The following is an 18,825-nucleotide window of genomic DNA, read 5'->3' on the forward strand; positions in this document are numbered from 1 at the left end:
CTCTTATAAATGGGCTTCAGGGGGCATGGATGCCATCCCCTGTGAATTCAATTTACAGCTTACATGGTGAGGAAGATGACTTTCTGTATGTGCAGCACTCTTTGTGAAGGCTTATTTATGCACCTCTTGTGTGCAGGAATTTCTTGTGAACAAAACAAAAATGTGCTTTGCTTTTAGCTCAAGCGACTGAGGCTCAGAAATTGCAGACATTTCCGTCATAACATAATTATACTGAATACCTTTCAGTGTACAAAACTCTACCGAGATCAGGTACATTCAAGAAAAAACTAAGACTTTAATTTAGGTACGTATTTTGAGTAAAAATATTGCATTACTTGTAGTGATGGAAGAAGGCGTGTATGAAACAGAGGGGGACGTTGGGCTAAACATGGGCTTTTAACCCCAAAATTAAATATTAGTCTTTTAACATGCAAAAGTGGCCTCCAGTTATCAGTTGAGATCCAGAAAAGAAAAACACTACAATGAAAGTCTTTGTGAACAAAGACATCAGTGACTTAATTCACTCAAGTACCCTTCAGTACATATCCTTATTAGATTGAAACAGTTCAATCTAAAATTCCTCTCATTGAGCTGAGATCTCTGAAGGAAGAAATATGAGAGCAAATATCAGCCTGCCGCCTGCAGCTTTCACAATTCAACACCTTCAAATATGAAACATCGAGAAGAACAAGAAATACAATATTTTGTGGCTTTTATGCAAATTTGACATTTCCCCTGCCGGTTCCACAGAGCCAGGTTCTCTGTTGACCACAGATACCTGCCTGCGTTACAGCTGAGGTTGCAGCAGCCTCTGTTGCATTGAACCTTCATTATTTGTTATCAACACATTAATATGTCATATAGAAATGACACACATGCGAGTCTAAAAGTTCTGCTGCACTGTGTTCCAAATCTATGGGAAGTGTATATCAAATCCATCAGTGTACAGGCCTATCTCATGGCTGCACCTTCTGGATTGAATTGCAGAGCATAGCTTGCGTTTTTTTCCCATTCAGTTGTTTTTGAAAATGTATTGACAGAAACAGCATATATACAAAATAATATTTCTAATGTATTTAATGTCATTTAATGTAATTAAGCACTTGAACCATAAATGTGCACTATGCAATAACCTGTTTGAATTTAAAGTATTAGCAAAAAAATAAATAGAAACCAATCAATAAAATGAATTAACTGATCAATAATTATTAGTCCCCTGACTCATGAAAAACATGAAAACAGTTCTCAGTACCACAGCTATCACAGTCACAACATTACCACAAGCCTTCTTTCTCACATCATTTAAAAGTCTACCCCCAGAGGAAACAACACTCTTGACTCTAAATTGATAGACGTGGAGAGGACTGTCAGACTGTCATTTATTGCTATGGAAACTGAAGGCTGAATTGGAAACTTTTGCCACTTCTAACATGAAGTTTCTCCCTTAATTGGATTGAATTTAAGCAGTGTCATTATTTTTAGGTACTTCTGCGGCCCCTCATAGTGCACAATTACTAACGGAATACTTTTTAGACAGTCATTTTTTTCTTTCTCTCACAACTTTCTATTCACACAAGAATATCAAGCTAGCATAAGTATACAGTATTTGCGTAATTACTCTTTAAAAGCCCCTTTAACACATGCCCTGCAAACCTGTAATCATCTAGACAATACCCTGACGGGCTGTATGTGAGAATGCAAATGTTTGAATTAGTTGGACCAGTCATCTAGCCGACTTTACCCTGCCAGCTCCCTAGTACAGAGTCTGTGTAATCTCCGATTGAGCCCATGTGTGAACAGAGCAGCTCTTTATGCAGAGAATTCAATGTTACTGAGTTGATGATGTTTGGCTCTTGCAGTTTGCGCAAAACTGGAAGAAAACAAATGTCCGGCAGTGAAGAAGAACAGTTATTAGACTGGAGAGACGATGAAATTTGGAAACTTCTGTTGGTAATATTCAACGTCAAAATTTCCCAGCAAACTCAAGAAACAGCAAGAGAGTTAAGGCATTCATAAACTAGATAAAGTTTTAATTCATACTACTTATAGTTGTGTTGGAAGGGACCTTGATGCCCTACAAAAGTCCTCGCTAATGTATTTGTAATGTGTATGTAATGTGAATGTTCCTGCAAAATGAAACATTATTGACAGTCTGAAAAATAAGTTGAAGGTCAGCGACATTTAATCCATTCCATCTCATTTTTAGGGCATCAAACACAAAACAGGCCTGGGGTTCGGAGTGTTATTGGCTCTGACAAACAAACGTAATGCCATGCACTCCTGAATGGTTTTCATGTGCCAGATGTGCCTGCGTGTTTTTTATTCACATTTGGTATTTAGTCATGGCGTGGACTGTGAGCTTTCATTTCCTCTGTGAGACTGTAAATAAGCCCAGCATCCTCTGGGAGTGACTACATAAAACACTCTGTGGTTAGCAGACCTCAGTGCCTGCCAGAGGCATAGCTAGACCATGGATGCTTCACTTCCATCAAGTAAAGACAATATCCTAGATATCTCTTTTTATCTAGCAGAAAAACACACCATCAAAAGACAATCCTACTATAAAAAAAACCTTTAAAGCATGTCTTGAGTCACTGCAATGATGATAACATAAAGGAAAAAGGCAATTGGGGGATTTTTTTGTTACATTGTTTTGTCCCTAAGGAAATACTGTTACTTAGCCAGCCAAAGAGATTAATTACACAATTTTAATCTGATTTAGATCTGATTATTCTTAACATTAAATGTTTGATTAGGCCATACATTTTCTATCATTTACAGAAAAAAATATTTTTTTCACAGGTCAGCGTCATCAATGAGTGATGCTTGAAGGGGTAAGAAAAGGCAAATGAATTGTGTTCCCCTTTTCGTTCTGCAGTCTTTTAAGTAATGTTGCATTTCTGATGCTCTCAGACTTGACTCGGCACGTGTGTTAGTAGCGGTTGAATTCACTTTTAAATATGCATTTTCTCTGGAGGTCCCAGCCCCTTGTGATGCGAATGTGACCCGCATGACTAATTCCATTTAAAGGGGAATAACATGCATTAGGACTCTCACTTTCCTGCATCACATTTGCATAATTTTGTTTGGCAACTTGGAAAAGGACCATTAACAGCACTGAGATGCACACTGTAAAGGATAGGAACGGAAACAGATCAATACTTTATTTCAACATCTTTAGCAGCATTGGGGTCCAGATCAAGAGGCATACACTCATTCAAATTCTTGCAGGGGTCTTGTGATGCTACCATTAGACCCTGATAAGGAAACAGCGTCGTACTGCCCCTCTTAATCTGTGACAGACACATTCGCTCAATCAATAGTCTTTCACTTTTTTTGTCCCACAGTCAAGATTGATTACAAGGACTTGCTTGTGCTCAATTCTATTTTGCCCACTCCTCATTATTGTTTCAATTAGGCATTCTCTGGAGACCTTATTGGGGGTGGCATTAAAAAACGCTGACCCCCTTTGATGCACATCAGACACCGGATGTTTTTCAGAACAACCTTTGACACCAACTTTATTCAAGTCAAGGAGTGAAAGCACCGTCCACACAAGTGGATTAAGCAGGCGGGGGCTGTCTGCGGGAAGCACTGGGATGACCGGGGGAAGTTGCGACTCGCGCCAGTGAGGAGGAAATAATCACAATGTTACCTTCTCATGAATTATTAAGTACCCTGTGTCTATTTTAGTCCGACTGAAAATGCTGCATTTTCATCCCTGGGTCTGAGGCAGTGTGCAAGGGTGTTTATTTTTATTTGACAGCTGTATTACTGCTGATAAGCGAGACTGTGAGCTGATCAAGTAGTGAGACAAGCGTTCAGAGCGGTAGCAGCACAGCAGCAGCAGCGCTCTAGTCACTAGGAGCCGTGGCGGCAGAAGCAGTAGCAGCACTATCAGTCACAGCAGAGGCAGCAACGGCAGCAGCAGCAGCAACAAAACTCTCTCCTGTCTTTTTCTCTTCTTTCTGGAGTTGTTTCCCGCTCAGAGGACAAAAGCCAAGGAAGTAGGAGGGAAGTGATCCAGGGCTGATAGCTGCCATCAAAACCAAAACCAAAACGCAGACCTGGCTGCCCCCATGCCTATCGAATTTGTTTGCAAAATTAAATTTGCAGAGGAGGATGAGAAGCAGAAAAGCAAGCAGGATGGGGACAAGGAGAGCCTGATCGAGGAGAGTTGCACACCTCCGGCTAAGGACTTGGCCAGGTTTGCCAACTCCTGCTCTCTTCATGGGATTAACCACATCTTTGTCTCTGGTCGCCTGGGCATCCGGCAGACTCTCTGGGCTCTTGCCTTTTTGACTTCACTAGCACTGTTTCTATACCAAGCGGCTAAGTGTGCCATCTCTTACCTGGAGCACCCTCATGTCACGTCTCTGAATGAAGAAGCAACCCCAGAGATGGTTTTCCCTGCTGTGACCATCTGCAACATCAACCGCTTTCGCTTCTCCGCGCTCACCGATGCCGACATCTACCACCTGGCTAACTTGACAGGTCTGCCCCCCAAAAACAAGGATGGGCACAAACCCACTGATTTAATGTATCCTGCCCCTGACATGCAGGACATCTTCAACAGGACAGGACATCAGTTGGAAGAGATGCTCATGAGCTGCAATTTCAGTGGACAGAACTGTTCAGCCGAGGACTTCTCTGTGGTGAGTGAAAAAGTTTCTACGAGTTCTGCCTTTGCTGGACTCTTATCATATTGCATTACTTCCTCTATGCTTTACTGGCTTTATAAAAACTTTTGTAAAAAACAAGTTCAGCAAAAGCGAGAAGAAAACCTTCTCACATTTTAGGAAACAAGACTCTTGTTCATACAAAACTACCGATAAACATGAAAGCAAAATGAATACTTTAAGGCAAGAGGAATTGAAATTCTCTTTGTGCGTATGCTCATCTCCAGGGGCCATGTGGTTCCCACGATTCATTTCTGTATGCAAGATTCATGAATTTGAGCTCAGTCATTGAGCTGTATTTCTTCTCACTAAGTTCCAGGCAGCAACAGTGCTTCTCTCCAGCCGTGTGTTTCAGCCTGTACCAGAATCTATTATGTCAAAGAACAAAGACTGCTCCTGAAGAGAAACAGAGAACTGTCATATGTGGTTGTATGCTTTTCCAAGGCAAACTGTGCTTTAGCGCTGCTTTCAACTCCAGCAGCTAAGAGTGCATGGCAACGAAATTATCATCGAAAATAGCAGAGTCTCTTCTTCCTCTCTCTTCCATCCCTCTCTGTCGCTCCTCCTCTCTGTCCAACATTGCAGAGCAGCTGCCTCTCTCTCTCCCTCTCTCTCTCTCTCTCTCTCGCTCTCTCTGAGCTTTTGTACCTTTCTGGAGGAAAGGAGTAATGCCTCTTCAACGTTGTATTTCAATCTTGCTGCTGTTAAGATTAAATATTTAAAGACAGACATACATGATTTTTGCATTAGCCAGATTGACTAAAAGGAATGAAACAATTTCCATGAGAGAGGGGAATGTGTGTGTGCGTGTGTGTGAGAAAGAGAGAAAGAGGGATCAGGTGAAAGAGGGAGAGTTTGTGCCTGTGTTCTGTGCACTATTTATTAAAGGCACTGTCCTTGCAGGAGATGGATTTCCCCATCTCTCCTGCAGGAATAGGAATATGCAATTGCTTTAGTGATGATAAAGTGCAGGTGTCAAGTCTTAATAGGGTATGTTGAACATTGATATGCTCACCTTCCTGAGACCTAAAGATTCCATCTTATCACAGGGATGGCACTACATTACCTCTGATGTAGCAAATTCAACCAAAAAAAATAATGACTGCTTCTCGTTAGGTGTCTCGAGAAGCGTATTCAGGTTTTTATTTTTTATTTTTTGTCCTTAAAGGTGCTGTACTCAAAATAAAAAATAGTTGTCACCACACCGTTTTCACCGACCATTCCCCAGCTCATCAAATACCAGTGCTTTGTCAAGACCCTCAGCGCTAACATGCTGATACCGGCACTAACATGCTGATACCGGCACTAACATGCACGTGCCGCCGGACGGGCTATCAAAAACAAACAACAGAGAAAGTCCGATTACAACACACGCAGAGGAAGAGTGACTTCTTTCTCTGCTCAGGATGCTATAACTACACTATATCCTTAGCAATGCAAATATGTGTTTGCTGCTATATTAATGTTCTGAATATTAAGCACAGCCCGTAAAATTACCTGTGACATGAGGATGGATCCCCCTCCAAGAAATTTTTCTCAGTTGTTCTATCAGGCGAAAGAAAATGTCATGCTCCTCGGGGGAGCTGAAACGTTTGACGAAATTCGCTCTGAAGCAACAACATGACTCTAAAAGTTTATAAAGTGCTTTGAGCACATTTGACGGCGATGTCCTCCGACATTTTGACACTCAGTTCTCCCTGTGTACATTAATTAGCAGACAATTCTGACATTCAGGAACTGTCCCGTGTCAGTCTATGAAGCATCCTATAGGTGTCTTTGAACACTGGATGACTTCATCACAGATTAAGATCCAGTTAAAAGTTCCCAAAGCTGCCGTTTCCTCTCTGGCAGCGATGTGATCTGCATTTTCTGGGGCTGTCAGTTAGATTTGTTACAGGCTACTTGCTGCCCCGACGCATGACAAATCACTTACTCTAGGCTCTGGGGTGGGGTGGGGGGTATGCAAGGGCAAGAAGAACTGGGAGCTTTGGGAGAGCAGAATATGAAAGTAACATAGCGTAAAGTCAGTCACACGCATTCACTCCTCTGTTTTGGTTCATGTGAGGATGTACTTTGTTACTACAAATCGCACATAATTTGTTGCAGCAAGGAAGCCATTATTACAGGTGGTGTGCTATTAATCATTTGCAAGCATGTACTAACACACACACACACACACACGCACACACACGCACACACACGCACACAAAAGTCTCCTGCATGCAATGGCCATTATTCGACCTCTCATGGGGCCCTCGTTCAGGATCGGCTTCTCGTAATGTGTTTTCTTTCGATTGATAACTCTGGGAGCTCCAGATGTTTCATTTTGGTAATAGCTACGTGGATGTGGGCCTCTTGGGGAAATTGCATGATGAAATATAATTGAAATATTCTCTGACATTTTAGCTTCTTCTGTAAACAGAACGTGTTCTTTTCAATAGACCTCTTTTGGTTAGATGTATGTTTTATCCCACAGAGAAATTCAAGTCATAATTTTGTCCATCATTGCATTTGAATGGTAAATTTAGGCAAAACTCCCTGTCTCAAATGTGTGCTTAAAAATGTTTGAACCACTAAAGTCCAGTGGGTAGATATTGTATTGCCCCTTTAGTGTAAGTTATTAATTTATGACAAAAAAATCATTAATTGGCTTCTGTGCATTCACTGCTCAAAATATTTAAATAAACACAAGTCTCTAGGCCCCAACAAAATTGTCTGGCTGCTCTAAGTTATGGGAGGAAAATACATAATCGAATAGCAGAGAAATTTGTTTTCCCCATTCCAGCATCATAGACCAGCGTGATTATTTGACGTAGGTAATAAGGCCATTCTTTATAATTAAAGATTACATTATTGACTTGGATTAATCACAGAAGATAAAGCTGATTCAACAAGCCATGAATAAATAGATTATTTTTCTTCCAGTCTAACTCTGAATAATTGTTCATCTATTGTGTTGTGCTGTCGCAGATGAGCAGCGAGCCCTTTGGCTTTTTTTTTAAAACAGAGCTCTGAATTGGTTTGCTCTTACTCTCAGCTGTGTTTGCTGCTGCATTATCAGATTTTGCTCTCAGCAAGGACAGATCTCCTCTGCATATATTCATGGAGATAACTAAACAGCTATAGGGTGGCATGTGAGTGAGATATAAAATCCTGGGTTAACAGGGACAACAGTGAAGAGCCCTGCACCTGCAATCTGTCATTACTCACTGAAGTCCTTATTGTGTGTTTTTATAGATAATTGAAAGTTTAATAGTGTAAGCCATTGATGCCCTACCTCCCATCCCCCCACTGCCATCGCTCATCCTATCTTTCATTCTGGGGTGAAATCATAAACCACATTAATGTATATCAATAATGCGAACAAATGACACAAACAGATATTTTTGTGAGTTGATCTCAATAAGTGTACTGCCCTTGTTCGGTTATAAAGAGAAACAGATATTGTGAGTCATAGGAAAAACATATATACAGTCTAAAAAAGAGAAAAAAACAATTGATGAGAAGCCGTGGGTACGGCATGTACTTAAACCTTGGAGGCTGCACACAGATTAGGGCAGCATTCGAGTGTGTTTTGAACGTGTGAATTATAGCTATAAGGTTTGAGCAGTACAGAATAAGACTTTGAGGTGCAGGAGATGAGTCACCAAATTTAAAACAAGTCTGGTCCAGCAACAACCAGAGTAAGCCATGCGCAAGTTTTATTTTTAACTTTCAGCTACAAGGTCACACCACTTGTCAGTCTCTAACTCGGTGTGTGGTTCTCGAGCATCTGTAGAAAGATACTTGTGTGTGATCGTCCCTTTAACCACAAAAAAATACATCCCCCGACTGTGTGTGTGTGTGTGTGTGTGTGTGTGTGTAAAAATCTGCTGTCCACATGTGCAGATGACTGTGAGGGTAACATCCACTTCCCTATCAGGTCTGCACACACCCCTTAACGACATACCCACACACACACTCACACACACACACACACACACACACACACACACACACACATGCACGTCTCTCCGAGCGATCCGCCTTCCCCTGGTGGAGAGCGAGGAGTGTGGGAGCGTGAAAGTGACTGGCTATCTGGACCGGCTTCGTCTCCAACAGCCTGTCAATTAGCCGTCTACAGTTCCACTGCTGTGGGTGTCCCTGCAGCTCAGCAGTCTGTCGGATATCTGATCTACACATCGGACCCTGGAGGCCAGCACTGAGCATTATTACACCCCCTACAACCCAAAAACAAACAAACTTGTATGTATTTTATGTCTTTTTCTCTTTAAATGAAACAACTGAACACTGATCCCATATCTTTCGACACTAAAGGGAGGACTGCTGCTTTTGCAACCCACTTCAGTTCCGCTGCACCCCTTCTCCACCTCCTCCTCCTCCTCCTCTCCCTATCAGAGGGAGATGAATTACAGTGCAATTGGTCGGCTGCACCTCCTGATATGCATCACCACTGTCTAATCAGATGAAACCCACCTGTGACCAGCCACTGGATAACACCAATATGCAAACAGTTTATATTTGAGAAGATTTACCTTTCTATCACTCCCTGAGCTGGTTTTAAAACCTCTCACTGTGCCACGGTTTGGAGCGCACCGTTTGATGGGGAGAATCTCCGGATCAGGGATGGCTTTTAACTCAACGATAAAGGCTTCCGATGTTGTGGTACGGCTATACCCCTCCCCCCTCCTCTAACCCCTGGGAGTCTTTTACTCACACAGACATTTGTCTCTTTTTGACAAGTCATACACCAAGCTGTCGGTAGTGTTAATGTGCCTGCACACACACACCAGCACGAACATGTGTATTTAGAGTGTGTATAGTGTAGATAGAATGCTTCCCCATACAAACACACATGGGTTTCATCACAGATTGAGAGAGTTGGCTCGCAAGATTGATCATGACTCCTGACTGGGTGCCCCTCCCTCTCTGCAGGATCAATACATCCTTCAGTCAGATTGCTTCCCTGCCCTTCCTACTCCAAGCTTGGTGTGACTAATTATCTTGTGCCTGTGTTTTGGGCCCAGTCTCAGCTGCATTTGTTAATGCCGCCAGAGTTGGTGAAGAATTTGATCTTTAGAACAAGATATCTGTTTGTTTTAGCGTATATACAGCCCCAAATCAATCGATATACACTGTCTACCTTTTCCCTAAAGGGCACGGAAATTATCGAGCAACACAAGATGACTCACAGCTTGGACTGTGTGGGGATGGGAGGGAATGAGCTTTTTGATAAAGTGAAATCAAATTTAAAGTCAGATCCAAAAGGCAAATTAGAAGTTTTTTTTTAATATGTTCTACAACACAGCACTGTCTGAATTAGGATAATACAGAGCGAGAGAGAATTTAGATGGGCATTGCACCCTTGGGCCTGATTAGATTACTCTGAAATTTAACAAACTCAGAGATTACTGAATTTGAATTAGTTCTCGTAAATGAAAAGTGCGTGTCTACATGTTGCAGGGTAGTAGGGGTAATGACATGTACGTGTATAGATTCTTTCTCTCTTCTTGATTTCCATATCGCACATATTCACCATATTTACGGGGCTAATAAATTGTTGGGACATTTTCCAGTTGGGTCTCTTTATATCACATGTTTGAAAGGTTTCATTTGTATCAGTGACCCCTCTTTTTTTTTAACCGGACATAAAGTACTACCAACAATACTGGTATTCTTTTTTTAAAGGGGTTCATATTATCAGTGTATGTTGAAAAACACTTTGATCTCTGTTTGGATAAATACATTATTTAAGTAGTGATTTAAGAATTTAATGTATTTTCCTTGGGAAAAAAAAAGTAGATTTCAATTCTCCATTTTATATTAATGTAGTATCCAAGCACTCCTGCCCAACCGCCGTTATATAGCAAGGCTTTATTTTATTTTTTTCCCCTACAATTTACATTGATGAATAGCATTTATCAAACAAGAAAACTATGATTATGAAAGCCTTTGGCCGAAGCACGCTTTTCTTATTTTGTCATGTTTCCCAGTCTCTGAATACATTAGTGGAAATTCCTCTGAAAAATTAACCAAGCTTGCTTTTAGGCCACCGCCACATAATGGGTTCATGCTTCTTCATTCCCTTCACTCGTACGGTTTAATTACTTTGGGAGAGATAGCACATGCAGGAGGTGGACAAAAAATTAGAGACACTTTACAGCGTAATTTGGTTCAATGCAATAGTGTTTTTAATTTGTTAATGAACACTAAACTAAAATTTGGAACTAATTTTGTTCATATAAATACAAACAATAGTAAAGCATTTAAAAATAGTGGTGACAACTGATATGTTAAAGTACAGTAAAATAGACTGATTTCTTATTTGAAAGCCTGTGTCCTACTGCATGGAAGACTTGTCCAATATGTATCACATTACTGACAGAATGAGTGCACTTTTAAAAAAAAAGATTATTGTTTTGGCCTTTTATGCCTTTATTTTGACAGTATAGAACATTGACAGGAAATGTTATAAAAATGGTTTTGGTCTCTAAAGCTAATTTCCCCTTTCCTGACAACTGTACAGGGGGTTGATTGTTTTATATAACTCATTTGTTAAATTAAGGCTTAAAGTTCTGCATAGTTAAGGGCTAGCAAGTTTGAGTGACAGGTGGGTGCAATGACGGGGCTAGCATATACTGTAAATGTTTGGCATCATGCACTGCCAAGATGGAGACAGCCAGTGCCGCCCACTTTGAGCGTCATTTTGGCTCTTCAGGAACCTATGAGTGACATCACTGAGACTACGTCCATATTTTATAAAGTCTATTGTTTGAGATTGTGAGAGAGCACTATGGGGGATCATTTTGAGTTCATACCACATAGTATCACACTAAGATCTTAACTTCTTCTGGCAGCTATTTTGGAATTTGAACTAAAAGGGGAAACCACAAAATTCTCAAAGCACCCCCAGAATATGTCTATAAATAAAGATGTTATAACACATTAACTGGAGAAATGCCAAAAGTATAGCTAAAAGTGCCAGAGCTGCCACAAATGAGAGAAAAGTGGTTATCCAACAGTGTGTCGTCTTGCTTCAATAGAGCTGTTGTGGTCGGCAGAATACAAGAGAGAGAAGCGGCCGTGGTGACTTGATATGTTAGATCAGGATATCCGAATTCAAAAGATGTTCTGAGCCAAGCTTGAACCAAAATTCATAATTCAGAGTGCCGTGCCAGTTTGTTGTTACTTGTTTAATCCCAAATTGAGGTAAAACTAAACCAGAATCCATTTATTCTAATTAAAAGGCTATTGAAATAAGGCAGAAATAACTAAAGAAGTTATGCTCAAAGTTCAGAAAACTCAACTCAAACTCTTAGGGTGAGGCCGTGTTAGGTGTGAGATGTTATTCAATTGAACTGAAATGTTATATCACCTCTGCATTGCTTTCACATCTTTTAATCTATTGTGCAGAGTCCACACTCACTGTGTCATTTTGATATTTTAAATAGATTTGAAATGTAGAAATCATGGCCAGAGTGACTTGGATGAAAATGTCAGTCGGCTACAATTCAGCCGATGGAAGTAGCGTGCAGCACAAATGTCATAGTGAATATTTTCCCCTGGCATAGTTTGAACATGAAGGCCTCGTCTGTTCGCTTGGCTGGACACTTGGCCCTTATTCTGAATTATGTCTAATGTCACACACTTGTTTGTGCCCCTTGCTGCTTTTTTAAGTTTGTTACCACACACTGTATAACAAACACGCTTTTCAGCATCCCTTTTCTGTCTCTTTTCCCCTCTCTGGCTACATTACCGTTGGCTACAGTTATGCAAACAAGGTCGGAACTGTAGTAAACACTAAGGTGTCATGACGGGTGTGATATTTTGTCTGAATCTATATGACTTTGTGGTGTAAACCACCTCAACAGGCCTTTCTGTATGATGACATTTGGCATACCATGTAGCGTTCTCTTGGGAGATGCATGCAATGATTTGTCAAATGGCTTCGAGGTTGGGTCAGCAGCAAATGCACCAACCACATGTTTGTTTCTTCACTGTAATCTTCACACCAACTGAAAAGCCCTGACAGTCTATATTATTACTTAATAATGTACACTAAGCTTGGAACAACAACAATACGCTATGAATTACATTGCTGAATAATTCAAGAGATTGCCCTCCTAATGTCAGGAGCTCCTACTGGCCATCATTGAGGCCATTTGCTGTGGAGGTACCCTGGTTGTGTCTTTATGGAGTTTTGTAAAGCTAAGAGGAACTGTAGGGTCTGAAGGCGATTATCATCTGTTCACATGGTAACAGTCACCATTAGGACCCACGGGAGGTCTGGGAGTCCCGTTGAGAATAAAAACAAAACTAATGTTAGTTAGTTTTGTTCTGTGGGGCGGGGGCGGGGGGGTTAGGATACTCTATTCTCTCTCTACTCTATCCAGCTTACCGATAGAGTAGATGATAAAAGCCCCAATGAACAATGATAAGCAAATTACAATGGCAATTAAATCGGCTGGATTAAAATTAAAATAGCGATCAGTTCCTTTAAAAAAACCAATAGATCGTTATTTTAGCTTGAGCTTTACAAATCTAAATCTTGAACGTCCTGATTAAAACCGTTTTTAGGGAGATACATTTAAAACGATCGGACAAATGTGTTTGTCATCAGCCCTCTGTTGCACTCCACAACGCAAGCTAGCTGCCAGCAAATTGACATGATGCTTACATAAACAGTACAGTAGTTTTGATTATACTTTATGTTTCTTTCTTTATAGAACAGCAAAAGACACAGCTCACTCACTTTTTTTTATCAAAATGCTAACTCTTCCTCAGTAGCATTCCTTGCTAAGGTTTAATACTACAGACACTGGAGTACTGAGAGTTTATTAACCAGACAACAGCCAAGATTTAGTTTTAGTTGTTTTGCTAACTCACAGGTGTAGTACATTTTCCGGAATCAGCTATTGACTTTCATTTTTATACTTGCTCCAGCTTGTTTAGACACTTTATTATTTAAATTATAATTAAAATTGCAATCAGAAAATTGTATTTTTTCAATGTAATTACAATTTAGATATTAAAATGTTTAATAGACTTGTTGCGTTCTTTTCTCTTATAACTCTAAATCTGTACAGTAATGAATTTGCTCTTTCTTTTGTGTTTCACACTTTACAAACTGACACAGGCTTGAAATACTGAACATTACCCTCCCTAGACACGTATTCTGTGTCACTGTACATGCAAACCTTCACTGTAACGGTGTAAATCTACCTCTTTACCAACATACAGAACAATGACCTCCATTCCCCGTGCTCTGTCCATGTCTTGTTTGGGAAACATGCAGACTGTAAATCTTCCACCTGATGTTCAATCGGTGTTAGTCTCTGTCCATGTTGACAAAACACTTGACCTTCAGGTGCAGCTAAATGTCATCTGATTTAGCACAGCCAGTTTGAATTGCCACCACTCATTTTCTCATCCAAGCACAGCATTTTGGACTGGAATTGTCAGAGCACATGCATTACAGTTTAATGAGTTTGCTTAGAGCAGGAAGATCACACCCATCATGAGCCCTAATATCATTTGGATGTAAAATTTGTATACTGTAGGTGTTACTGCATAGCTTTGTAAAGAATGTGACATGGATAACCACTCATTTCATGGTTATTTTTTAGCTTTGATACCAAGTTGTTGGTCAAATAAATGTGAACCTTTTTTGCCCGCATAACAGAAATACTGGATTTATACGCTACAGATCTTTGAAGTGGCATTCATGCTGAAAACCATGATTTTATCCAAAATGACAGTGAGCGAAACCACAATGCACTGAGGTCTTGCAACATTAAAGATGGTATTGTGAATTACTTTATCATTATATATGTATGCTGTGATGTTTAATTTATTTTTTAGAAAAAAACACTGTTGTCTCTGCTCATCCATTTTTTCTTCATGTATGCTTCTCCTTCAGTTGACACAGTAGCTTTTTGTCCAGTGTAATGACTTTCAGGCTGTATTTACCTGGGTTACTCATGTCCCCTCCTCACGTGATACCGAGCCACTGTTAGACGTGTTTGTTTAAACAAGCGTGTAACTCTAGTCATGTTCCCCAATGGTGTTGTCAAGATTAATTCCATGTTTTCCTAATGCATGCTAATGAGAAAGTTGTGTGCGTTTGATTGTCAATAACGTGAAATACGGCCCTGCTCCCTAAATGCTGGCTCCGTTCAATAACCTATTAAAGTTGAATCACAGATAACTTGGCGCACATCAGGAAAGCAATCTGAAATTTGTGCTGACATTGATCCAGCAGGAAGGAGACCTATTGCTCCGATTAACACTGTTGCCCCAGGAGAGGAGTCCCTCGGCCATTAATAGCCTACTGTCCTAGTTTTTACTTAGACCACATAAAATGCTTATATTTATGAGACACATAGGTGCAAAGCATCATAGACATAGTAGAATAGTATCAACCTTTTTAACCATCTCTTGGAGCTGTGTTGCTGGTTTTAGTGTGTTTCATTTCCAGGTCATATTGTACCCCACACTTCTTTTTGATCCATCAGTGTAACATCATTTGGTGATTGTACTGTGCTGTAAAGACCACTGTAGTGTATGGGTAAATCTACACCATTCACTTATTATACAGTAACAGCCAGAGCCAGTGTATATATGCTGAGATATGTGTAGTGATGTGTTAACATAAAGCTAGCATTTGATGCTATGAATGTTTAAAGGTCACATATTTTGCTCATTTTCAGGTTCATACTTTTTTTTATTATGTTTTTGGGGTTTCTGCTAGAACATGTTTGCATGATGTAATGTTTAAAAAACACATTATTTTTCTTATACTGTCTGTCTGAATATATCTGTATTCTAAGCTGACTCTGGCCAGTTACCTTTCGTTCTGCCTTGCTTCTGTCTTGCCTCCGCCTACCTCCACTCAACCATCTGGATTCGCTCCATAGGAAAGTGATTTCAGGGTCCGCAAAAAATGGTCAGGCCAATGAGGATTGCCAGGCGGGGTTTTATAGATGCTACGTAGCGGAGAAGCAACTGTTGTGATTCCGACAACAATGGCGGCTCACATCGAGGAAGCAGACGTCAACATAGGTTCTGTTATTTTATACATGTTGTCCAATCTAGTGAATAATTCTTCTTTAAAAGAACACCAGAGAACGGCTCTGAAGGCTTTTGCTGGTGGAAACAATGTTAGCTGTTCTGTTTGGCTTTTCCATGCATCACGGGTTGGTTTCAATGTGAGTGGTTGAAGTAGCACGTCAATAAAGATGACGGACAAGTGGTCTAACCAATCATATGCAAGGATTTTTGATAAGGCCCAGCTTCCTGAAATCACTTTGCTATGCAGCGATCCCAGATGGACAAGCAAGGCGGAACTTAATTCATCTGGCGAGAGTCAGGTTTCCTGTATTCACCCTCTGTCTGAAACACTCATTTCACTCACTCAAAACACACATGTTTAAGCACCTGTCTCTTTAAGACCCCCGTCCGAAAAAGCCCGGTGTACTCCTGGAATGGTTCCCAGGTCCTTCGATGTCTCTGCACCATTGCAGCTGGTGAATGACTCGTTTAAAGGCACAGTTTTTGAATACAGGCTGTGTATTTCTCTGTGGATTGATTGTTCTGATACTTTCACAGTATTTATATAGCAGTTGGACCTGCTTTATAATCAAAAAATAAATCTCACTTTTTACAATATAGGACCTTTAAGCAGTGTTGCACCAAATTATTCGAAAGATAACTGTCAAAAGTAAGTTTGCACTTTGTGTCACAAAAAGTATGTCTATCATTGAACAATGATTAAACGTCAAAGGGGCTGAATTTGATATTCAGAACATTAATATAGCAGCTAACAAATATCTGCTATTTAAAGATATTGTAAAGTCATGGCGAGCTGAGCAGAGACTGACATCAGTCTCCCTCTGCGTGTGTAGTAATCCCACTTTCTCTGTTTTTTGTTTTGATAGCCTATCCGCCGTGCATGCACGTTAGTGCCTCGTGCGATGGCATCAGATGCTGAGGGCTGTCACAAACTGTTGCTATTAGATGAATTGGGGAACTATCAGTGAGAACCAGTGGAGGCGACTTTTTCTTCAGTATTTTGAATACAACACCTTTTATCTATCAATTGTTGTTGTAGATTTTTTAGCTACGTTTTAAGATCTGATAGATGTGACATTTGAGGTGCTCTTAACACCAGAGTATTTGAAGTTGAGGTTTGAATTCCAAGTTACAGTTTCTTGCACTTTGGGTGTCATCTTCAAATCAGCTAATGGGTGTCCTGACACATTTTAAACAGTGTGCAAGAACATCTGTAAAATGCCACGGACCCTTTCTAAGTGTGCCAATTATTTGAATACCAGATGTCTGCGTGCTTCTGTAGTTTAATGCCAGCTCATGGGAGGCTGCTATAATTAGACCCACTCAAAATGTGATCGTCTGATCTTACAACCAGATGAAAAGCATATAACATGCATCATGGCTGGAAAAGACAAATAGCTCATCCATTAAACAACCCCCCCAGGAACTTGGAGTGCGAAAATGACAGATCGTTTCAAATTTGCGGTCTCATCCATTTAATTATATACTGTGATAAGGGCATCTCCTTAGAATAAATATGACCAGTAATGAGGTATGGCATCGCTGTTTACGCCTGTCCTTGACATTCACTTTGAGAATAAGGAAAGAGGGTAACGGCATCTTTCTAAACAGATCTTGAAAGTCCAGGGGAAGGGATAAATGTCAGTGGGCTTCACTCACAAATCACTGTGCTTTTTTTCTTTTTCCCTGACCTTCACTATGTCTACTCCCAAAAAGAATTAGCAGGCTATTAATAAATAATTGGTATGTATACTATGATTAAAGTGAACCCCATAGACAGACTTTTCTTCCATAAAAGCATGCCCTCAAACTAACAATTAATTGGTACATTTAGGTAATGATAAATAATTAATTAACATGACATTGAGGGACTTCTGGGACAGTGCGACAACTGGATAAATTAGCAAGTGTCACCGTAAATCAGTTTGCAACGGTTGTCCACACCACATAAATCCATTGTGTATTTGAATATCAGTGTAATCTAATTGGTTTCATCATATCTCTCTTGCCAAGAGCTTCGCCTAAGAATAGCATTTGGCTGCTCCAGTGGAAGTGTGATGCGAGCAGATCAATAGATGTAGTGGGCATGATTATGTTACGATTATAACAGGAGAGAGCCTTGTAAAGCCTTAAGAAAGGTGATTTGAAGGGAGGTGCCACACCTCTTGGCACAGTTATTTCAGCTGAAGCAGCTCAGTGGGAAACGGAGCGGTCAGTGAGATTGGCTGAAGCCCTGCTTTAGCACCAGCTGGCTTGAGAGCAGAATTAGATCCTCCCCTCTTGTTTCCACCTGCTGTAGGCTGCTCAAGTGTTCCAAATCAAGCCATTATTTGCTTCATTTCATTACTGAATGACTTAGCTTAAAAGTAAGTCAGCTGCTCTCCCCTTTGACATCTCCCTGTTCAGGAACATATCTAATAGAAATCTAATGATGAGAGCTTTGAAAAGTAAGTTTCTCTTAATTACAATAAATGAATTACAGACTGGTATAAGAAATAACTTTTAACAGCAGAACAATACAAGCAATCAAGTATCAACAGGAATTGTACACTTCAATTATCCTTTTGAATATGACCACAACAAAGCAGTTTCCCTTTGGCATGCCTCTGAATAATTGAAGTTACCACTCTTAGAATTCAGTTCTGCTGTGGAAAATGAATCAGAGCTGAACCTCACAAAGCCTATGATGATACTCTGATGAGGTCACCTTTAACCGTGCCTCTTTCTAATGCAGGTTATGCAGGACTATGGCCTGATCTCACCAGACATCGCCTGTATACAGAGTAGATGCCACTGAATAAATAAAAACCCTCACCCTTCCAAACACCAGCGTAAAACTGCAGGATTAGCATCTCATTAGACAATACTTGCACTGGTGGTTTGTGGACGAAGGACCAAGAAGCTGAGCAAAAGAGGAACTGTTTGAGGACATTTCCCTGTATATGGAAGACATTTAGGTTTCTGCTTTGCTTGTAGAGTTCTGTTTATAAATGTGGAGAGTGCAGCCTTATTTTTATTGGAAAGGATCTCCTGTTTTGTGGGCGTTGTGAGCTTGTTGTGAGGAATGATGGCCTGC

The 18,825-nt window shown here is 40.4% G+C and overlaps 1 protein-coding gene across 1 annotated transcript in view; it reads left to right on the forward strand.

The window, feature by feature from the left end:
* Window positions 1-4,064: 4,064 nt before the first annotated feature.
* Window positions 4,065-18,825, forward strand: part of asic4a (acid-sensing (proton-gated) ion channel family member 4a) — a gene marked incomplete at its 3' end in the record, with an annotated part of 86,958 nt that continues 72,197 nt past the window's right edge. Inside the window, exon 1 of the mRNA XM_083921350.1 lies at window positions 4,065-4,655. Within this exon, the coding sequence (XP_083777476.1) occupies window positions 4,080-4,655 (576 nt within the window). The 5' untranslated portion in view covers window positions 4,065-4,079. The remainder of the gene's footprint in view (window positions 4,656-18,825) is intronic.

This window comes from Echiichthys vipera (genome assembly GCF_963691815.1).
Source record: "Echiichthys vipera genome assembly, chromosome: 10".
Classification (NCBI taxonomy): Eukaryota; Metazoa; Chordata; class Actinopteri; order Perciformes; family Trachinidae; genus Echiichthys; species Echiichthys vipera.